Here is a 23,224-nt window from a genome sequence, read left to right as displayed (position 1 = left end):
GAGCTTGATGTTGTGGTCTCCCCTGGCCCCCCACCCTGCTTGGCACTCCGGGGCAGAGCAAAGCAGAGGTCAGAGGATGGAGGGGTTTGGGGAAGTTTGTATTTCAACAAAATAGTTTGCAGCAACTCATATTTACACCCGGGGGGGTGTATTTACATGACCCCGTGGGGCTATATACAGGGGAGGGGGAGATTGGGGCATTGAAGCCTGCCCTGCTCTGGCCGAGGAGCCAGTCCCAACGTGATGTGGGCACAACTTCTGCCAGGGGCCAGGTACTGAAAAGAGACGGCAAAGTGCCCTGTGGGGCAGCCAGGCCCCGGGAGCAGCTCAGAGCCAGCTGAGCCGCGGGGGAGAGGGCAGGGGGGGCAAAGAGCCCAGAGGGTGGGGAGATATGGGGTCCCCCAGGCTGGATCGGGGCTGGTTCCCCCCCTCCAGTGGAGGCTGCGGAGGGATGTGGGCTTTGCTGGTGCCAATGGAGGGGGGCAGGCGGTGCTGTGGCCACTGGCCCACCCAAGCCCTGCTGAAGCAGGGGGGCTGCGGTGGTGGTGGGGTGGCTGCAGTGGTAGGGGGCCCTGGTGCATCCCGGGGGGCCAGGCGCTGGGAAGCGTGGCAGCCCATTGAGGTTGGGGGCTCCACCACTGGGCTCAAATGACTTTGGGGTCTTTCCTCTCACCCAGCAGCCAGTACGTCCGCATCTTCCCCTTGCCCTGGGGGACAGAGCGGGGCGGTGAGACCCTCCCCAGTCCAGCCCCTGGTGCTGTCCCTCAGGTGTCATCCCCAACATCGAGGGGGACAGAGGGTCCAAGCCCCGACCCATCCACCCAGCACACGCCCCTGTGGCAGGAAGAGCTGGCACCCCGCTGGGGTCTCTGCACCCTCACCTTCATCTCCACGTCCCTGTGCAGCTCCAGCTTGAAGCAGCCAAACTCATCCAGGACTTCCTTGGTGGTGGAGGAGACGTGGATCTTCAGGGCTGGGCGGCACAGAGGGGCAAAAGGGACATGGCTGGGTCCGGGAGCGAGGCACAACCTGCAGCACTGGACCCCAGCTGCCAGCCCCGCAGCTCACCCTGGCTGTTGGACTCTATGCGGGATGCGGTGTTCACCATGTCCCTGAACAGGCAGTACCGCAGCATCTTCAGACCAACTCCGGCGCACACAGGACCTGCGGGCACAGAGATGCCCGGGGCTGCTGCAGGGCAGGCGAGCACCCCCCAGCCGCGGTGCCAGCCAGTGCAGGGGCTCACCGGTGTGTATGCCGATGCGCAGGCGGAGCTGGTCATTGGGCCGGTGACGGATCTTGAAGGTTTTGACGGTCTCAAGGAGGGCCAGGGCCATGCGGACAATCTCGTGGGCATGCAGCTTCCCGTTGTGCACTGGCAGGCCTGACACCACCATGTAGGCATCCCCAATGGTCTCCACCTGCAGGGTCAGGGGGAGTGAGTACACCCTGGGCTCCCCACTACCCACCTCACTTCGGGGGGCTGTGCTTGCTCACCCCCCCCTCACCCCTCACCTTGTAGACATCAAAGTTGTTGATGATGGCATCAAAGCAAGTGTAGAGATCATTCAGCAGTGTCATGACCTGGAAGGAACAAAGGGGTATGTGGGGCTGGGAGTGGGCACATCCCCCCAGCCCCGGGGATGGCACTGCCAGGGTATGAGCCCCCCCCGAGCCCTGCTCTCACCTGTATGGGGGTGCTCTCTGCCGAGAGGGCAGTGAAGCCCACAATGTCGCTGAAGTAGATGGTGACGCTGTCGAAAGCCTCAGCTCGCACCGTCTCCCTGTGCTTCAGCTGCTCCGCCACAGAGCTGGCGAGGACAGGGGGGACAGTGGTGGGCTCCCTTCCTCCCCAAACCCTGCACCCCCTGTTCCCCCTGCCCCCCCTTGCCCTACACCAGCACAGAGAGCCAGCAAGGGAACCCACGCTTGCATGGCAGTGGGTGCACGCTGACCCCACGCCAACCCCCAGCCCCACACACTCCCATCTCTCATCCTCTCGCTGGGGCAGGATCTGGTAGAGGAGGTTCTCTGCCTTGCGCTTCTCCTCCAGGTAGGCCTGCGTCCGCTCCTCCACCAGCTTCTCCAGGTTGTTGGCGTACTGCTCCATGCACAACAGCAGGTTGTCCAGGATGCTGGTGCTGCCCTCCCTGCTGGGGCACAGGCAGCTGGCACCGCGGGTGGGTAGAGGTGCCCCCCAATCCCCCCATGGCTGTCCCCACTCCCACCCAGGGCCACTTTCCCTGCTCGCCAGCCACCCACTTGTTGAATCTACAGATGAAGATCTTGATCTGCTGAAGTCAGGGCGCTCGGCTGGCTCCTGCACCCAGCAGTGCTCCATCAGCACTGCCAGCTCCTCGCTGTGCACCCCAATGTTGATGAAGGGGTGGAAGAAGGGCTTCTGGCTGTTCCGCACCTTCTGCACGATCTCTGCCAGGGGATGGCTTACATTGAACACCGGACCCCCCTGGCGGGGATGGGACCACCCCATGCCCACCCCCCACCCTCACCTTTGGGGCTCAGGCCCATGCCCTCAATGTAGAAGGGGCCATTACGCAGGGCGACCTCCTGCACGATGATGCCAAAGCTGTAGACGTCAGCTTTCTGCATGCCTGGGGCAGGCAGGCGCCCCTTCTGCAGCAGCTCCGGGGCCGTCCACAGCTTCTCTGGTGGGACACGGCCATGGGGTGGTGAGGCAGGGCCATCCCGTCCCCCCAGTCCCCACTGACGGGCACTCACTGGCGTAGAGGGCATGCGTGTCCTCGTCGTCGCAGGGCGAGTGGAAGCTGGCCAGCCCATAGTCAGTGATCTTCAGCACGAAGCGGCTGTCCACCACGCAGTTGGACGACTTGAGGCTGCCATGGTGGCTGATGATGCTGTTGTGCAGGAAGGCCATTCCCTGGGACAGATGGACAGATGGACATGGTAAAGCTGGCACCCCCCAGGCACCCCCCTCCAGCCCCTCGTGCCCCTTGCTTGGGTACCTTGACAATGTCATTGATGAGAGAGTAGCGAAACATCCAGTCCAGGTTGATGCTCTCATTCTCCAGGACGTCCTGGGGCAGCACATTGAGCAGGTCCCACTGACCGCCCGGGACGGCAGCACTGGCACCAGCCTCACTGAGCACCCAGACACAGGGCGCTCTGTGGCACCCACCCCCTCCCCTCCACCGGCCTCTGATGCCTGTTTGGACAACTCTGCCATGAGTCTTGTGGGGCTTGGGTGGCCACTAGCATCTACAGCCCTGTCCTCAACACCCAGCCCAGCCAGGTCACTAGGAGTGTCTAAGTGTCACCCCCGGTGCCCCCCCCACCCCCCTACCTGCAGGCTGCCCCGTGGGCAGTACTCAGTGACGATGCAGATGTTGGGGGGGTCGATGCATGCCCCGATGAAGCGGATCAAGTGGTTGAACTGGATGTCCCGCATCTGGAGGCGGAAACGCAGCCCAGACAGTGCTGAGGTCGGGGCGGGGGGGATGCACTGCTGCTCCCACCAACCCCCCCACCACTACCAGGACCAGCCCCTGCACCCCCAAGCAAGGTGCCCACCCCAGCCCAGACCCCAAACCTACGTGTTTCAGCTCGAAAAGCACCTGCTGCGTCAGCTCGATGCACTTCTTGTTGATGTGCCTGATGGCCACCACGTTGCCCTGGGGTGCCAGGGAGGGGGAAGAGGTCAGCGCCTGCTGGGCAGATTTGGGGAGGGGAGGAAGGTGCTGGCATCCCGCAGGGTAGGGGTGCAGCAAAGGGGGAGCACCCCAATGGGGCTGGGGGGTTTTGGGGGGAGGGCTCAGCTCCCCACCTGCCACACTGACCTTGAAGTGGCCGGTGTTGGCAAAGATCTGGTACTTGCCATGGGTGGTCATCAGGGAGCCGTAGCTGGAGCCGCGCTGCGGGGGGTTAGGGATGGGGACCCCGGAGTGGGGGATGACAGGCACCGATGGAGGCAGGCAGGGACACCCAGGGATGTACAGGGGATGGTGAAGGACAAGCTCTGAAGGGTCAGCACAAGGTCTGCATGCTCTGTAGGGAGGTTGAAGTCTATAGGATGAGGTATGGTGCACTGCAGGGGATGGAGGGGGGCGTAGGGGATGGATAAGGTGGGACTGCATAGGGGACAGAGGGCTGCGTAGAGGATGGATGAGGTCTGGTGCTCTGTAGAGGATTCAGGGCTGTGTAGGGGATGGAGGGTCACGTAGGGGATGGATGAAATGTGGCTTTATAGGGGATGGAGAGCTATGTAGGGAGGGAGGGCTGTGTAGGGGATGGATGCAATGGGGCTGTAGCTCTGTAGGGGATGGAGGGCCATGTAGGGGATCGACATGATGCAGCCCTGTAAGGGAGGAGTGTCGTGCAGGGAGGGAGGGTGGCTGTCGTGGTTTAACCTGGCAGGCAGCCAAATACCACGCAGCCGCTCACTCACTCCCCCCGCCCCCCCAGTGGGACGGGGAGAGAATCGGAAGGGTAAGAGTGAGAAAAACTCGTGGGTTGAGATAAAGACAGTTTAATAGAACAGAAAAGGGAAAATAATGATAATAAATAATGATAGAATATACAAAATGAGCGATGCACAATGCAATTGCTCACCACCCGCGCTGACCGATAACCAAGTAGCGATCGGTACTTCCTGGATCACGCCTACCGTTCATATACTGAGCATGACGTCACATGGTATGGAATACCCCATTAGCCAGCTGGGCTGGCTGTCCTGATTATGTTCCCTCCCATCTTGTGTACCTAGCTCAGTCAGTAGGCATGGGAGCTGTCCTTGGACTAGGAGGGCACTTAGCAACAACTGAAAACATCAGTGTGTTATCAACATTCTCCTCATACTAAATCCAAAACACAGCACTAGGAAGAAATTTAACCCTATCCCAGCCGAAACTGGGACAGTATCCACCCCTTATTCCATACCATTTACGTTATGCTTAGGTCTCACATTTTTCGATACATTTCAATTAATATTTTTTATAAATATATTAAATATATATAAAAAATGCATATACATACATATATACATATATATACATAAATATACAAATGTCCATTGAGTTCATTTAGTCCACAACTTTGGGCTCCATCTGTCATAACAGTCTTTCAGGGCCAGAAAGATGGTGTGTGGTGTTGGGCTGTTGCATCCTGAAGCCAGTTCTCATTTCGGTACTGCTGCGCTCGTCCAGTTCTATCATCGTTGCACTTTGCTCGGTTTCATCAGAGTTAGTTCATTCTTCGTTAATTTGGGTGATTTCACTGCTATACCATTGGTAGCAACCATAGAAATGATGATATACAATATCATGTAACAACTGACATCATAAAATTCAGTTCATTGGCTATTTTCACCCAAAATCAAATCCCCTTGAGGTACACACCGGACTTCCCCATCCTTTCGCATCACCCACCAAGTGTACCCAGGTCCTTGAGCAAAAGCAATCCCACGGATGGGTTTTCCCTTGCCAGAGGCAGGAGTAACCCAGACTGTCTTCCCCAGCATATTTCTCATGTGCACGACAGGGACTTTATCTCCATCTACAGTATGTAAGAGTCTTGATTGGGCAGGGCCAGCTCGATTAACAGACCCCCTAGTGTTGACTAACCAGGTGGCTTTTGCTAAATGTGTGTCCCAATGCTTGAATGTCCCACCACGCATTGCCCTCAGTGTTGTCTTTAGCAGCCCGTTGAATCGTTCGATTTTCCCGGAGACTGGTGCATGGTAGGGGATGTGATAGACCCACTCAATGCCATGCTCTTTGGCCCAGGTGTCTATGAGGGTGTTTCGGAAATGAGTCCCGTTGTCTGACTCAATTCTTTCTGGGGTGCCATGTCGCCACAGGACTTGCTTTTCAAGGCCCAGGATGGTGTTCCGGGCAGTGGCATGGGGCACGGGATATGTTTCTAGCCATCCGGTGCTTGCTTCCACCATGGTGAGCACATAGCGCTTGCCCTGTCGGGTTTGTGGGAGTGTGATATAATCAATCTGCCAGGCCTCCCCATATTTGTATTTCAACCATCGTCCTCCATACCAGAGAGGCTTTACTCGCTTGGCTTGCTTGATGGCAGCGCATGTTTCACATTAATGGATAACCTGTGCAGTAGCGTCCATGGTCAAGTCCACCCCTCGATCACGAGCCCATCTATATGTTGCATCTCTTCCTTGATGGCCTGAGGCATCATGGGCCCACCAAGCTATAAATAATTCACCTTATGTTGCCAGTCCAGATCCACCTGAGCCACTTCAATCTTAGCAGCCTGGTCCACCTGCTGGTTGTTTTGGTGTTCCTCAGTAGCCCGACTCTTGGGTACGTGAGCATCTACGTGACGTACTTTTACAGTCAGGTTCTCTACTCGGGCAGCAATATCTTGCCACAGTGCGGCAGCCCAGATGGGTTTACCTCTGCGCTGCCAGTTGTTCTGCTTCCACTGCTGCAACCACCCCCACAGGGCATTTGCCACCATCCATGAGTCAGTATAGAGATAAAGTACTGGCCATTTTTCTCGTTCAGCAATGTCCAAGGCCAGCTGGATGGCTTTCACCTCTGCAAACTGGCTCGATTCACCTTCTCCTTCAGCAGTTTCTGCAACTTGGCGTATAGGACTCCATACAGCAGCTTTCCACCTCCAATGCTTTCCCACAAGGCGACAGGACCCATCAGTGAACAGGGCATATTGCTTCTCGTTTTCTGGTAGTTTATTATACAGTGGGGCTTCTTCAGTACGTGTCACCTCCTCCTCTGGGGATATTCCGAAATCTTTCCCTTCTGGCCAGTTCGTGATCACCTCCAAGATTCCTGGGCGACTGGGGTTTCCTATTCGGCCCGTTGTGTGATCAGTGCGACCCACTTACTCCACGTAGCATCGGTTGCATGATGTGTAGAGGGGACCCTCCCTTTGAACATCCAGCCCAGCACCGGCAGTCGGGGTGCCAGGAGGAGCTGTGCTTCAGTACCAACCACTTCCGAAGCAGCTCGAATCCCTTCATATGCTGCCAATATCTCCTTCTCAGTTGGAGTGTAGCGGGCCTCGGATCCTCTGTATCCCCGACTCCAGAACCCTAAGGGTCGACCTCGAGTCTCCCCTGGTGCTTTCTGCCAGAGGCTCCAGGTAGGACCATTCTCCCCGGCTGCGGTGTAGAGCACATTCTTCACATCTTGTCCTGCCCGGACTGGCCCAAGGGCTACTGCCTGAACTCTCTCCTGTTTAATTTGTTCAAAGGCTTGTCGTTGCTCAGGGCCCCATTTGAATTGTTCTTCTTCCTGGTCACTTGATAGAGAGGGCTTACAATCAGGCTGTAATTTGGAATATGCATTCTCCAAAAGCCCACAACGCCTAAGAAAGCTTGCGTTTCCTTTTTGCTAGTTGGTGGGGACATGGCTGTTATTTTGTTGATCACATCTGTTGGGATCTGACGACGTCCATCTTGCCATTTTATTCCTAAACACTGGATCTCCTGTGCAGGTCCCTTGACCTTACTTTGTTTTATGGCAGAACCGACCTTCAGAAGGATTTGGACTATTCTCTCCCCTTTCTCAAAAACTTCCTCTGCTGTGTTGCCCCACACGATGATGTCATCAATGTATTGCAGGTGTTCTGGAGCCTCACCCTGTTCCAGTGCGGTGTGGATCAGTCCATGGCAAATGGTAGGGCTGTGTTTCCACCCCTGGGGCAGTCAGTTCCAGGTGTACTGGACGCCCCTCCAAGTGAAAGCAAACTGTGGCCTGCACTCTGCCGCCAAAGGGATGGAGAAGAAGGCATTAGCAACGTCAATTGTGGCGTACCACTTGGCTGCCTTTGACTCCAGTTCGTATTGAAGTTCTAGCATGTCAGGCACGGCAGCACTCAGTGGCGGCGTGACTTCGTTCAGGCCACGGTAGTCTACTGTTAGTCTCCACTCTCCATTGGACTTTCGCACTGGCCATATGGGACTGTTAAAGGGTGAGCGAGTCTTGCTGATCACTCCTTGGCTCTCCAGTCGACGAATCAGCTCATGGATGGGGATCAGAGAGTCTCGGTTGGTGCGATATTGCCGCCGGTGCACCATTGTGGTAGCGATTGGTACTTGTTGTTCTTCAACCCTCAGCAACCCCACAACAGAAGGATCCTGTGAGAGACCGGGCAAGGTGGACAGCTGTTTAATTTCTTCCGTCTCCAGGGCAGCTATACCAAAAGCCCACCGGTACCCTTTTGGGTCCTTGAAATACCCTCTCCTGAGGTAGTCTATGCCAAGGATGCACGGAGCCTCTGGGCCAGTCACAATGGGGTGCTTCTGCCACTCATTCCCGGTCAGGCTCACTTCGGCCTCCAATACAGTTAACTCTTGGGATCCCCCTGTCACTCCAGAAATACAAATGGGTTCTGCCCCTTTATAGCCTGATGGCATCAGGGTGCACTGTGCACCGGTGTCTACTAGAGCCTTATACTCCTGTGGGTCTGATGTGCCAGGCCATCGAATCCACACAGTCCAGTAAACCCGGTTGTCCCTTTCCTCCACCTGGCTGGAGGCAGGGCCCCTCTAGTTCTGGTCATAGTATCCGCTTCTCACTTCTTGCAAACGTGAGTCAAGAATTTCTTCATTGCAATTACAATCCAAAGTAAGATCAGCCCTTCTACTCTGTCTGGGGAACTGTTCACTGGAAACTGGACCGTCGTGAGACAGGTTTTTCCTGAAAACTGGAGCAGCATTTTTCCTGGGAGAACCCCCTTGTGTGATTGTTTTTCCTTGCAACTCACGTACACGTGCCTCTAGGATGAAGGTAGGTTTTCCATCCCACTGCCTCATGTCCTCTCCGTGGTCACGCAGGTAAAACCACAGGGTGCCCCATGGTGTGTACTTTCTATATCCTCTCTCTTGAGGAGAAAAACGCTGACTCCTAATGGCTGAGATACTCGTCCGTACAGGTGGAGAATAGGACCTATCGTCTTTGAGTTGCTGGACCTCCCGGGACAGTTTCTCCACAGCCGAGACAACGGAGGAGGAGATAGTTTCTTCGAAATCCCGAAGTCTGCTAACCACCTCATCCACCGTTGGTGCTTCTTCCTCTTTCCAGCACAGTACTGCCAACGAACTGGCGTACGATGCTGGTGCGCTCCGTACCAACTTCCGCCACATGGGTCGCGTGCACTGGACGTCATCTGGATCTTTGGGTGTTCGGGGGTCATCCAGGTCACTATAAACCACCTCCAGCACGCCTAGTTCTCTCAGGTACTGGATACCTCTCTCCATAGTGGTCCATTTGCCTGGGCGATATATAACATCTTCCTTGAAGGGATACCTTTCCTTCACGCCTGACAGCAGTCGCCTCCAGAGGCTGAGGACCTGTGTCCCTTTTCCAATTGCTTTGTCAGTGCCTCCTTCCCTGGCAAGGGATCCCAGCTGTTTGGTTTCTTTCCCCTCTAATTCCAGGCTACTGGCCCCATTATCCCAGCATCGGAGCAGCCAGGTAACAATATGCTCGCCTGGACGACGGCCGAAATCTTTCCGCATATCTCGCAACTCATTCAGGGATAAGGATCGGGTGGTTTCCGTCTCGTTTATGAGTTCTTCCTCTTCCTCCTCCTCTCCTCGTGATGGCCCTGGTTTTCCATCATCCTTTTCTACACGACCTGACTTCCGCTTCAAAGATTTCTTCTTCTGTACAGGGGCGACGGATACCAGCGACGGTTGGTCCTCTGGTTCAGCTGTAGTACCCGTCGCGAGGGTTTTGGTAGCTGCAGTGTCTGTCGCGGGGGTTGGAGTAATTGTAGTGACTGTTGCCGGGGTTTGAGTGGCTGCAGTGCCTGTTGCGGGGGTTGGAGTAACTGTAGTGACTGTTGCCGGGGTCTGAGTAGCCATAGTGGTTGTTGTGGGGGTTGAAGTAGCCACGGTGCCTGTCGCAGGGGTTTGAGTAGCCACAGTGGTTGTCGTGCGGGTTGAAGGAGCTACAGTGCCTGTCATGGGGGTTTGAGTAGTCACTGTATCTGTTGCTGGGGTTGATCTCTGGACAGTATTCCTGAATAGTTGTTTAACTCTAAACAAGGCCTGAACCACATTCAGGAGACATAGCAATATGATCATGCTTGTTTGAACATCCCAAGGATATTCAAAATTCTCAGGGAATATTGTAGACGTCTTCATGAAGAGGATAGAAGAAAAAGGAGTTTCTGAAGATATGGAGGGGAAGGTGAACAAGTGGGAGAAAGTGTCCCATCCTGTCTCCCCCCTAAATTCATCCTCTGAGGTGAAGTGGTAAAAAGTGTAATTATTAATAGTTTCCAAAAGATAGCTCCCGAAGAACAGGAATGATGGCAGTGCTGAGTACAGGCTCGTGACCAATAATTTTATCATAACATAAAGCCAGGTCACACAGTATAGCAAAGCAATGACCTTAATCCATTTCCCAGAGATGACCAACCCCACATAAAAACTGATAATCAGCAGTATAGACAGCCAGTAAGGTGCTATATACCACAACTGCAAGAACAGATCCAACAACTCTGAGAGCAAATAAATCAACATTGTGAACATCGAGTACTAAACTGATATAATGAATGCTTATAACAAATTTGTTTTAACCCGTTCGGGTCAGATGTGTCGTTATCTCAACCCTTCGAGCCCCACGTTGGGCGCCAAAAAGGACTGTCGTGGTTTAACCTGGCAGGCAGCCAAATACCACGCAGCCGCTCACTCACTCCCCCCACCCCCAGCGGGACGGGGAGAGAATCGGAAGGGTAAGAGTGAGAAAAACTCGTGGGTTGAGATAAAGACAGTTTAATAGAACAGGGAAAAAAAAGGGAAAATAATAATGATAATGATAAAATATACAAAATGAGTGATGCGCAATGCAATTGCTCACCACCCGCGCTGACCGATAACCAAGTAGCGATCGGTACTTCCTGGATCACGCCTACCGTTCATATACTGAGCATGACGTCACATGGTATGGAATACCCCATTAGCCAGCTGGGCTGGCTGTCCTGATTATGTTCCCTCCCATCTTGTGTACCTAGCTCAGTCAGTAGGCATGGGAGCTGTCCTTGGACTAGGAGGGCACTTAGCAACAACTGAAAACATCAGTGTGTTATCAACATTCTCCTCGTACTAAATCCAAAACACAGCACTAGGAAGAAATTTAACCCTATCCCAGCCCTACCATTTTATGAGGTGATAAAATCATTGGTCGTAAGTCTAACCTGGTATTAATACTCAGTACTGCCGTCATTTCTTCACATCGGGAACCACCTCTTAGAAATTATTAGTAATTGCACTTTTTTCTCCTCGGAGAATGAATTTAAGGGGGAGACAGGATGGGACACTTTCTCCCACTTGTTCATCTTCCCTTCCATATTGTCAGAAACTCCTTTTTCTTCTATCCTCTTCATGAAGATGTCCACAATATTCCCTGAGAATTTTGAATATCCTTGGGATGTTCAAACAAGCATGATCATATTGCTATGTCTCCTGAATGTGGTTCAGGCCTTGTTTAGGGTTAAACAACTATTCAGGAATACTGTCCGGAGATCAACCCTCAGGAACAAGAAAAGAGGGAGGGCAAACGGCAGTGCCTCGTCGGGGCGGGTGGAGCAGCGAGTCTCAGAGGCGGTGGGAAGCGGGAGATCAACCCCGGCAACAGACACAGTAGCTACTCAAAACCCCACGACAGGCACTGCGGCTACTTCAACCCCCACGACAACCCCTGTGGCTACTCAAACCCCGGCAACAGTCACCGTAGCTTCTCCAAGCCCTGCAACAGGCACTGCAGCCACTCAAACTCCGGCAACAGGTACTACAGTTACTCCAACCCCCATGACAAGCACTGCAGCTACCCAAACCCCAGCAACAGGCACTGCAGCTGAACCAGAGGACCAACCCTTGCTGGTATCCATTGCCCCTGTACAGAAGAGGAAATCTTGGAAGCGGAGATCAGGTCGTTTAGAAAGGGATGATGAAAGAGCAGGGCCATCATGAGGAGAGGAGGAGGAAGAGGAAGAACCAGAACTAGAGGGGCCCTGCCTCCAGCCAGGTGGAGGAAAGGGACAACCGGGTTTACTGGACTGTGTGGATTCGATGGCCTGGCACATCAGACCCACAGGAGTATAAGGCTCTCGTAGACACCGGTGCACAGTGTACCCTGATGCCATCAGGCTATAAAGGGGCAGAACCCATTTGTATTTCTGGAGTGACAGGGGGATCCCAAGAGTTAACTGTATTGGAGGCCGAAGTGAGCCTGACCGGGAATGAGTGGCAGAAGCACCCCATTGTGACTGGCCCAGAGGCTCCGTGCATCCTTGGCATAGACTACCTCAGGAGAGGGTATTTCAAGGACCCAAAAGGGTACCGGTGGGCTTTTGGTATAGCTGCCCTGGAGACGGAAGAAATTAAACAGCTGTCCACCTTGCCCGGTCTCTCACAGGATCCTTCTGTTGTGGGGTTGCTGAGGGTTGAAGAACAACAAGTACCAATCGCTACCACAATGGTGCACCGGCGGCAATATCGCACCAACCGAGACTCTCTGATCCCCATCCATGAGCTGATTCGTCGACTGGAGAGCCAAGGAGTGATCAGCAAGACTCGCTCACCCTTTAACAGTCCCATATGGCCAGTGCGAAAGTCCAATGGAGAGTGGAGACTAACAGTAGACTACCGTGGCCTGAACGAAGTCACGCCGCCACTGAGTGCTGCCGTGCCGGACATGCTAGAACTTCAATACGAACTGGAGTCAAAGGCAGCCAAGTGGTACGCCACAATTGACGTTGCTAATGCCTTCTTCTCCATCCCTTTGGCGGCAGAGTGCAGGCCACAGTTTGCTTTCACTTGGAGGGGCGTCCAGTACACCTGGAACTGACTGCCCCAGGGGTGGAAACACAGCCCTACCATTTGCCATGGACTGATCCACACCGCACTGGAACAGGGTGAGGCTCCAGAACACCTGCAATACATTGACGACATCATCGTATGGGGCAACACAGCAGAAGAAGTTTTTGAGAAAGGGAAGAAAATAATTCAAATCCTTCTGAAATCTGGTTTTGCCATAAAACAAAGTAAGGTCAAGGGACCTGCACAGGAGATCCAGTTTTTAGGAATAAAATGGCAAGATGGACGTCGTCAGATCCCAACAGATGTGATCAATAAAATAACAGCCATGTCTCCACCGACTAACAAAAAGGAAACGCAAGCTTTCTTAGGCGTTGTGGGTTTTTGGAGAATGCATATTCCAAATTACAGTCAGATCGTAAGCCCTCTCTATCAAGTGACCAGGAAGAAGAACGACTTCAAATGGGGCCCTGAGCAACAACAAGCCTTTGAACAAATTAAACAGGAGATAGTTCATGCAGTAGCCCTTGGGCCAGTCCGGGCAGGACAAGATGTGAAGAATGTGCTCTACACCGCAGCCGGGGAGAATGGCCCTACCTGGAGCCTCTGGCAGAAAGCACCAGGGGAGACTCGAGGTCGACCCTTAGGGTTCTGGAGTCGGGGATACAGAGGATCCGAGGCCCGCTACACTCCAACTGAGAAGGAGATATTGGCAGCATATGAAGGGGTTCAAGCTGCTTCGGAAGTGGTTTGTACTGAAGCACAGCTCCTCCTGGCACCCCGACTGCCGGTGCTGGGCTGGATGTTCAAAGGGAGGGTCCCCTCTACACATCATGTAACCGATGCTACGTGGAGTAAGTGGGTCGCACTGATCACACAACGGGCCCGAATAGGAAACCCCAGTCGCCCAGGAATCTTGGAGGTGATCACAAACTGGCCAGAAGGCAAAGATTTTGACATATCCCCAGAGGAGGAGGTGATACGTGCTGAAGAAGCCCCACTGTATAATAAACTACCAGAAAATGAGAAGCAATATGCCCTGTTCACTGATGGGTCCTGTCGCCTTGTGGGAAAACATCGGAGGTGGAAAGCTGCTGTATGGAGTCCTATACGCCAAGTTGCAGAAACTGCTGAAGGAGAAGGTGAATCGAGCCAGTTTGCAGAGGTGAAAGCCATCCAGCTGGCCTTGGACATTGCTGAACGAGAAAAATGGCCAGTACTTTATCTCTATACTGACTCATGGATGGTGGCAAATGCCCTGTGGGGGTGGTTGCAGCAGTGGAAGCAGAACAACTGGCAGCGCAGAGGTAAACCCATCTGGGCTGCCGCACTGTGGCAAGATATTGCTGCCCGGGTAGAGAACCTGACTGTAAAAGTACGTCACGTAGATGCTCACGTACCCAAGAGTCGGGCTACTGAGGAACATCAAAATAACGAGCAGGTGGACCAGGCTGCTAAGATTGAAGTGGCTCAGGTGGATCTGGACTGGCAACATAAGGGTGAACTATTTATAGCTCGGTGGGCCCATGACGCGTCAGGCCATCAAGGAAGAGATGCAACATATAGATGGGCTCGTGATCGAGGGGTGGACTTAACCATGGACACTATTGCACAGGTTATCCACGAATGTGAAACGTGCGCTGCAATCAAGCAAGCCAAGCGAGTAAAGCCTCTTTGGTATGGAGGACAATGGTTGAAATATAAATATGGGGAGGCCTGGCAGATTGATTATATCACACTCCCACAAACCCGACACGGTAAGCGCTATGTGCTCACCATGGTGGAAGCAACCACCGGATGGCTGGAAACATATCCTGTGCCCCATGCCACTGCCCGGAACACCATCCTGGGCCTTGAAAAGCAAGTCCTGTGGCGACATGGCACCCCGGAAAGAATTGAGTCAGACAACGGGACTCACTTCCGAAACGCCCTCATAGACACCTGGGCCAAAGAGCACGGCATTGAGTGGGTCTATCACATCCCCTACCATGCACCAGCCTCCGGGAAAATCGAACGATACAATGGACTGCTAAAAACTACGCTGAGAGCAATGGGTGGTGGGACATTCAAACATTGGGACACACATTTAGCAAAGGCCACCTGGTTAGTCAATACCAGGGGATCTGCCAATCGAGCTGGCCCTGCCCAATCAAGACTCTTACGTACTGTAGATGGAGATAAAGTCCCTGTCGTGCACATAAGAAATATGCTGGGGAAGACAGTCTGGGTTACTCCTGCCTCTGGAAAGGGAAAACTCATCCGTGGGATTGCTTTTGCTCAAGGACCTGGGTACACTTGGTGGGTGATGCGAAAGGATGGGGAGGTCCGGTGTGTACCTCAAGGGGATTTGATTTTGGGTGAAAATAGCCAATGAACTGAATTTTGATGTCAACTGTTACATGATATTGTATGTCATTATTTCTATGATATAGCAGTGGTATAGCAGTGAAAATCACCCAGATTAGTGAAGAATGAACTAACTCCAATGAAACCAAGCGAAGTGCAACGATGATAGAACTGGACGAGCGCAGCAGTACCGAAATGAGAACTGGCTTCAGGATGCAACAGCCCAACACCGCACACCATCTCTTCGGCCCTGAAAGACTGTTATGACAGATGGAGCCCAAAGTCATGGACTAAATGAACTCAGTGGACATTTTAGAGGGATAGTCCATAGACCGAGGGAATGATATCTGTGCGTGCATATATATATATGCGTGTATATATAAAGAAAGATAGTGGTGGTTAATTGAAATGTATTAAAAAAGATGTGAGACCTAAGCACGACGTAAATGGTATGGAATAAGGGGTGGATACTGTCCTGGTTTCGGCTGGGATAGGGTTAAATTTCTTCCTAGTGCTGTGTTTTGGATTTAGTATGAGGAGAATGTTGATAACACACTGATGTTTCCAGTTGTTGCTAAGTGCCCTGCTGGTCCAAGGACAGCTCCCATGCCTACTGACTGAGCTAGGTACACAAGATGGGAGGGAACATAATCAGGACAGCCAGCCCAGCTGGCTAATGGGGTATTCCATACCATGTGACGTCATGCTCAGTATATGAATGGTAGGCGTGATCCAGGAAGTACCGATCGCTACTTGGTTATCGGTCAGCGCGGGTGGTGAGCAATTGCATTGTGCATCACTCATTTTGTATATTCTATCATTATTTATTATCATTATTTTCCCTTTTTCTGTTCTATTAAACTGTCTTTATCTCAACCCACGAGTTTTTCTCACTCTTACCCTTCTGATTCTCTCCCCGTCCCACTGGGGGTGGCGGGGGGAGTGAGTGAGCGGCTGCGTGGTATTTGGCTGCCTGCCAGGTTAAACCACGACACCTGATTATGTTCCCTCCCATCTTGTGTACCTAGCTCAGTCAGTAGGCATGGGAGCTGTCCTTGGACTAGGAGGGCACTTAGCAACAACTGAAAACATCAGTGTTATAAACATTCTCCTCATACTAAATCCAAAACACAGCACTAGGAAGAAATTTAACCCTATCCCAGCCAAAACCGGGACAGTGGCGCAGGGTCAGGAGGAGGGTGGTGCTCCAAGACTGGCAGCTCTCACCAGGGACAGGGTGAGCTGGCTGCCCGCTGTCTTGTGGTACTGCTTGGGGCTCCCAAATTGCAGCTCATCCCAGCAGATCCTCCAGAGCATGCTGGCAAACTCCTTCTCCAGCATCAGCTTCCTGGGGGGCACATGGGGGTCAGGCCACCGCAGGCCCCTGTCCTGCCTGTTCCCCTGCCAGGCTGAGGGGTGCCCAGTGCCCGGTGCCCAGGCAGAGGCTCCCCCAGCCCTGACTGACCTGAAGATGAGGAAGCTGGAGATGCCAAACATGATGAAGGTGAGGCCAGTGCCCAAAGCCACAATGGCCAGCATGGAGAGGGGGGCTGCAGGCAGGAGGGGCTGTCAGCGTGGCCCAGCTGGCTGTGGGCACCGGGTTCCCATGCACCCACAGGGAAGGGTGCATGCACCCACAGGGAAGGGTGGGGGCTCAGCCAGCTCCGATGCACAGGGCACTGTGGGCCGTGAGGACAGGTGCCTGAGAGTGTCCAAAACCCCCCCAAGCAGGGGCCCTCCTCGTCCTCGTGGAGGATCCTGCCACCGCCTCCCCCCAGAAAATCAGGCCCCCTGCTCCAGCCAGCCTGGCTGGGAACCTGGGATTGAGCAACAGAGGAGGCAGCAGCGGCAGGCGCCGGAGGAATGTCACGCTCAGGTGCTGGCCCCAGCACGCAGCCCTTCTGCATGGGACCCAGCACCCCGGCTGGATCCGGAGCGCAGAGAGGGCTGGGAAGAGCAAGGAAGCCCTGTGCCCCGGGATGGGGTCCCTGCTGCCAGCAGTCACCTGGCCACGCAGGCAGCAGGGCTGGCAGGGGGTCACCCGCGGGGGCAGCAAGGCAGCCCATGGGTGGGAGAAGAAACCCAGCACAGCCACCCTGGGCATGGGAAACCCACAGCAACATGGGGAGCTGCTCCTGGGCACGGGGGAGAGGGAAATCGTGGCAGCTTAGGCTGTGCATGAGCAAAAGCCCATTTCAGGGTCAGAAATGGTTTCCCTCCAAGTGCTGCAATACCTCAAATAAACACTCTCTGCTTCCCCACTTCGCCGGTCCTGCACCCAGAAATGTGCCATCTCCCACTCCCCAAATCACTCTGCCGGGACAGGCAGCCCAGCATCTCCCCAGCACACAGAGGCTGAGGGTCTTCCCGTGGGGACGCAGCGTGGGACCCTCCCCATCCCAGCACAGGCACCAGGAAAAGGCAGAGTGCGGCACCACATGGGCTGGGGAACCATAACAGCTGGTGGCAGATGGTGGGACACCCCGGGCAGCCAGCCCCTGCGGTGGCAGTGGCAAAACCCCACCTGGTCAAAGGCCACTGAGCGGGGGGGGATGGTGCCCAAATGGATCCTCAGGGACAGGTTGCAGGAGCCATGCAGAAGGGAAGGGTCAATGCTCGGGGCTCTCCATGATGCTGGCAGCTGCCTCCAGCTGGCAGCCTCCTGCCTGACCAGCAGCACCCCTGTCTGCTCACGCACCCCGCCAGGGGTCGGTGAATGGCCAAAAGCAGCCTCAGCATCACCAAGGACAAGGGGAATGGGGTCCTGTAAGGCTGAGGTGCACGCAGCCCCCAGGCATTTATTTAGGGGGTGCCCATGATGCAGGAACCAGAGTGCACGGCCCCAGGGGATGGGCAGGACCCCGAGCACGCAGATGGGGTGGCAGGACACTGTCTGACCCCTGCATGATGGAAGAAAACCTTAAAGTGAGGGCAAATCCCGGTTTCAGGCAGCAAATCCCTGCAAATCCTGGTTTCAGGCAGCCCCACCAGCGCAGGGCACTGCAGTGCAGAGACCCCTGCCCCATCCGAGCGGCCATCCCACACCCAGAGATTGCGGGGATGAGGACCAAATGCAATCCTCTCCCGGTGGCAGCACCTGGCCATCTCCCCAGGCAGGGGACCTGGGCTTTGCAGGCAGATGCTCCGGTAATTCCCTCAACCACAGCTCTAATTATATCAGCGCTTTTGCAAGTGGCAGGAGAGATGTGGGCCCCTGCACGTCGCCCAGGCACCAGCGAGAGGGGCAACAGGAAGCGCAAGGCGGCCATACGCGGGATGGGGCGATGCACCCACATCCCCCCCCACACCCGCTCTTTAGAGCTGTGAATGTTGGGGATCGGCAGCTTCAGGGGCCCACAGCGTGGCAGGGAAGCGGCTTTCCCCAGGAAAGGTTCACCAAACTCCTGCCCATCACCTGGGAGAAGGAAGGTGATGCCAAGAGGGATGACATGCGGTGTCATTGCAGGGCATGGACATGGATGCAGCTGCGACCGAAGCTCCTGCTTCCCTCTCCATGCCATGCCACACAGGGGTGGGCACCCTGGGACAGCCTTGCAGGGTCCCCACTCCCCGCCCCACACCCCTGGGTTAGGAAAGCATCTAACGTCAGCATCGCAGCCCTGAGCACCCATCCCCATGGGGCCAAGCACCCAGCCCCACACCCTGCCCCCAGCTCCAGGCTGTGGCCAGAGGGCCCAGAGCCCTCCACATCCCTGCTTGGAGGGCCCCCAGGTCTCTACCCACACCTGGCCTCCTCCTCTGGCCCCCAGCAGCCACAACCCCCTGCCTGCACCAGGAGGGATCGATTCCCTTTGGGGTGATTTATGGCACCAAGCTGGAAACATTGATGGGAATCGCTGATTTTAGCCTTTTTCCCTGTGTGGTCCTTTGCCCCTGTCCCACATGAAGCTCCACACCCCACAACTGGTGATGGCTCACACAGGGAGCCTCCATCCCAGCCCCTCAGCCAAGCAAACGAGAGGGGCAGCCACAAGCTGCTCAGCTCCCGCAGCCCGCCATGGGATGCCCAGCCCCATGGACCCAGCCCCATTGGCCTCAGTCCTGGGGGAACCCTGTCTAGTACCCCAAAGCGCCCCAGCCACGTGACCCCAGCCTGGCCCCATGCAGCCTCGGCCATGTCTCCCACTGGCCCATCTGGCTCCACTCCTCCTGTCTCGATGTCCTTCTTAATGACACAGCATCTTAGGATCCATTAAGAAGCATCGCAGACTGGCTGGCTCCAGGATCGATACACCCCATTCATCAATAATGAAAGAGCATCAGGCTGCCCTTGCTCTCCAGCTGCCTCTGTAAGCCCCTCCATTTCCTCCCACTCCCAATATAGCTGCTCTCCCAGGGCGCTCGCAAGGCACCAAACTGACTTATCCCTCCATCAGCAGAGTGGGGCCGTCCCCAGCCCCGTCCCTGGGGTGCAGTAGGGACCAGCACAGCCCGGGGCACCCAGGTGCCAGGCTGGGGGGGCTCTCCCTGAGCAGGGCACGGCTGTCTCAGTGTGCCGGCGCTGGGCTGCTCCAGGCATGTAACCACAGTCAGCGCTGCCCTTCAGCTGGCCACGCCCACACCGTCACCCACAGCCTCCAAAGTGGTTGCTGGGTCCAGCCTGCTCCTGGGGACACCCTGATCCCGCTAACGCAGAGGGCAGGGAGGCCCCGGTGCCCCTCACACCAATGCATCCCACCAGGGTGAGGGTCTGCCCCGGCTCTCCCCCGGCACAGGGTGACAGGGGGACCCCATGGCCCCCCACCCTGCCCTGGACCCCCCCACTGGCACCGGGGTGGCCCGGGGGTCCCAGGGACTGCCTTGTCCCCTGTGCACCCACCAACTCGGGGCCGCCAGTGCAGGTCCCGCTGCTCCCCCAGCCCCACCGCAACCAAATGCGCCTACCCCTCACTGCGCCCTACATACAGCCCGCTTTACCCACCCCTCCCCATGCCCCACACGGGTCCCACTGCGCCCCTGGCCCCTTGCTGTGCCCCACATGGGTCCCACTGTGCTCACCCCCTGCTGCACCCCACATAGGTCCCACCGTATCCTTGGCCCCTCACTGCACCTCACACGGGTCCCACTGTGCTCACCCCCTGCTGCACCCCACATAGGTCCCACCGTATCCTTGGCCCCTCACTGCACCTCACACGGGTCCCACTGTGCTCACCCCCTGCTGCACCCCACATAGGTCCCACCGTATCCTTGGCCCCTCACTGCACCTCACACAGGTCCCGCTGTGTCCTCAGACCCTCGCTGTGCCCCACAAAGGTCCCACTGTGTCCTTGCCCCTTTGCTGTGCCCCACATGGGTCCCACTGCCCTCCTAGTCTCTTGCTTTGCCCCACACGGGCCTCACTGTGTCCCTGTCCCCTTGTTGTACCCCACACAGGTCCCACTGCCCTCCCAGCCCCTTGCTGTGCCCCACACGGGTCCCACTGCGTCCCTGTCCCCTCGCTGTGCCCCAGACGGGTCCTGCCGCACCCCTGTCCCCTCGCTGCACCCCGCGGAGGATTTTGCTTTCTCACCAACTCGAGCCCCGCGCGGTTCCCCCGCGGGGAGCCCCCTCCGCTCCCCCCCCGGGCGCTCAGCCCTGTCCCGCGCGGGGTCCCTCCACGCCCCCCCTCCCCACGCCGCGCCGCCCCACGCACGGCGCCCGTTGGCCTTGATGAAGTTCACGGCCGTGTCGGGGCCGCCCTCGTCGGGGGAGTAGATGTGGTGGAGCACGGTGAGGTTGCTGCCGTCCTGCAGCTCCTGGTAGACACCCTCGATGGTGAAGTAGTAGGGTCGGTCGTCGGTCTTGCGGTCCACGTAGAGGAGGACGGCGCGGGCGCTCCAGTTGAAGTGGGCGTGGAGGTGGGAGACGAAGGCACCCAGTTTAGGGGCCGAGGGCCCGGTACGCACCGTGGTGCTGTAATGCTCCCGTTTGCGGCTGAAGCCGGCCGCCACCACCCCGCCGGTGATGAGCGGCAGCCGCCAGTGCGAGGCGAAGCGCCCCACAGAAGCGGCGGGGTAGACGCAGCCCGGCCCGAAAAGGACGTCGGGGTCGTGGTAGAGCTTCAGGTCCACGGCGTTGAGCGGTGCCACGTACTCGGAGCAAGAGCCCTCCAGCTCCGAGCTCATGAACTCGACGCGCACCGAGAAGGGCCGCGGCAATAGCGGCGGCTTGCCCCGCTCCAGCGCTTCCAGCGCCAGGCTCAGCGCCGGCCCCACGCGCGGCCAAGCCCGCGCGTAGCTCACGTTGCGCTCCGGCAGTACCACCGCCACCGTCAGGTTGGCGACCTCCCCGTCGGGGGTCGCCTCCCCCGCCCCCCGCCCGCCGCCGGCGGCACCAGCGGCACCAGCAGCACCGGCAGCAGCAGCGGCAGCCGCGGAGCTATGGGCCGCGCTGGCTCCGCCGCTCGCGGCTCCTGCGCCCCGCCGCCTGCGCTCTCCCCCAGGCGGCACCGCCCCGGGCCGGCCAGCGCCCCCTGCCGCCGCTCCCCGCCCGGCCGGACGGCACGGGGACGGGCGGCACCGCGGGGCGGGGGGGGCGGTGTCCCCAGAGAGGGGGGCTGGGGAGGGGGCGCCTCGGGTGTGGCGGTGTCCGGTGGGGGAGGGGTGGGGGGGTGCTCGCGTTCGGGGTGTCCCCAGTGGAGGGGTTGGGGAGGGGCTCTGGAGTCTCCAGTGGGGGGTTTAGGGAAGAGGCACTCCAGGTCTGGCGGCCCCCAGTTGGCGGGGATTGAGGAAGGGTTGCCTGGGTTCTGGGGGTCCCCACCAGGGCTTGGGGAAGGTCTTGGGCACTGGGGTGCAGGGGGGTGATGGGGCCTTGGCAAAGGTGTGTCCTGGGGAGGGCTGTCCCCACTGGGGGGGGGAAGGTTTGAGGAGGCACATGGCTGTGGGGCTGTGGGGCTGTGGGCACATGGCAGCAGCCAGCTGGCAGGGAAGGGGACATTCTGGGTGTGAGTGTCTCCACCAGGGATTTCAGGGAGGTCTTGGGCTGTGGGTGCAGGGGGAGTTGGGCTCTGGGGAGGGGGCGCCTGGGATCTGGGTGTCTCCTAGGGGACCATCCAGTGCCCTGGGTGTGGGTTTCCCCACTGGGGGTGGGGGAGGGTGGGGTTGGGGAGGTCCCTGGGGATTTGGGGTGCAAGGGGATGATGGGGGAGTTGGGCCCAGTGGCTGCACAGGGACACCGCGGGTCTTGCTGGTACCGCTGGCCCTGCAAGGTCCCGCAGGGATCGGATGCGTGAGGGATGCTGCGCTAAGCGGCGGGCAGGGGGTCCCTGTCCCCTCCTGGGATTTGGGGCAGGCCACCAGAGCTGCCCGTGCGGAGCTGTGGGCATGGCACCCCCAGGTGCTCCGGCACAGGTCCCTCTGCAGCTGGGGCTGCCAGGAATCACGGACCCTCTTGCTGTCCCTGCCGGTGCCACTGCAGGTGTCCCTGCCATGAGTGACACGTCCTTTCCACCATCGCAGGGTCGCGGAGCTCAGCTCACCTGAGCCAGGGGGATTGGGTTGCTGGCTATAAATACCCCGGAGCGGTCGTGGCACAGAGCCAGCAGCGGTGCCTGAGCCGAAGGACAGCGCTGACGTAGGATGGTGAAATCCAACCAGCAGCAAATATAGGTGAGAAAGGAGAAGCTGGGAGGGTCTGGAAGAGCTTCCCCATGGGGTGTGGGGCTGGGCATGGCGGGTCGGTGACAGTCCCACTGGGGACCACAGCCTCTGCAAAATAGCCCCTGCTGCCAGGGAGGGTCACGGGGTGCTGATGGTGCCCAGTCCTGTGCCCCCCGCACGCCCCCATGCCAGGCAGCCCAGCCCTGGGGTTTGTGTCCTGAGCCATGGTGGTATCTCTGAGCCTTGGGCTGGGCTCACTCGGTGGCACGGGCCAGGGTGCACCGTGGGGCAAAGTGGCTGGCAGCAGCCCGGGTGGGAAAAGCCTTCTCCCACCTGTCCTCTCCCTGCCTGCAGCGGGCAGGAAGCAGGCAGCCAGTCACTCGTCTGGGAGGTGGTGATGCTCTCACAGGACCTGCTGCAGGCAGAATGCAGCCAGCAGAGGCAACGACCCTGGCAAATTAAAAAAAACAGAGATGTGGGGGAAAAAAGCAGA

General features: G+C 57.0%; 1 protein-coding gene across 1 annotated transcript; it reads right to left on the bottom strand.

Annotated features, from left to right (window-relative positions):
- Positions 1 to 644: 644 nt before the first annotated feature.
- LOC142074965 (atrial natriuretic peptide receptor 2-like) lies at positions 645 to 22,802 on the bottom strand. Its single transcript, XM_075135972.1, is given in 20 exon segments — positions 645 to 707; positions 882 to 973; positions 1,069 to 1,164; positions 1,247 to 1,421; positions 1,516 to 1,584; positions 1,688 to 1,811; positions 2,004 to 2,150; positions 2,263 to 2,296; positions 2,299 to 2,430; positions 2,511 to 2,666; positions 2,740 to 2,899; positions 2,985 to 3,056; positions 3,323 to 3,427; positions 3,573 to 3,650; positions 3,816 to 3,890; positions 16,361 to 16,481; positions 16,599 to 16,683; positions 20,787 to 21,440; positions 21,443 to 21,689; positions 22,611 to 22,802. Coding segments are annotated over 20 exon segments (2,877 nt in total).
- Between the last annotated feature and the right edge of the window lie 422 nt (positions 22,803 to 23,224).

The sequence above is a fragment of the Calonectris borealis genome, chromosome W (assembly GCF_964195595.1).
Source record: "Calonectris borealis chromosome W, bCalBor7.hap1.2, whole genome shotgun sequence".
Classification (NCBI taxonomy): Eukaryota; Metazoa; Chordata; class Aves; order Procellariiformes; family Procellariidae; genus Calonectris; species Calonectris borealis.
This window is presented reverse-complemented; position numbering and strand designations above follow the sequence as displayed.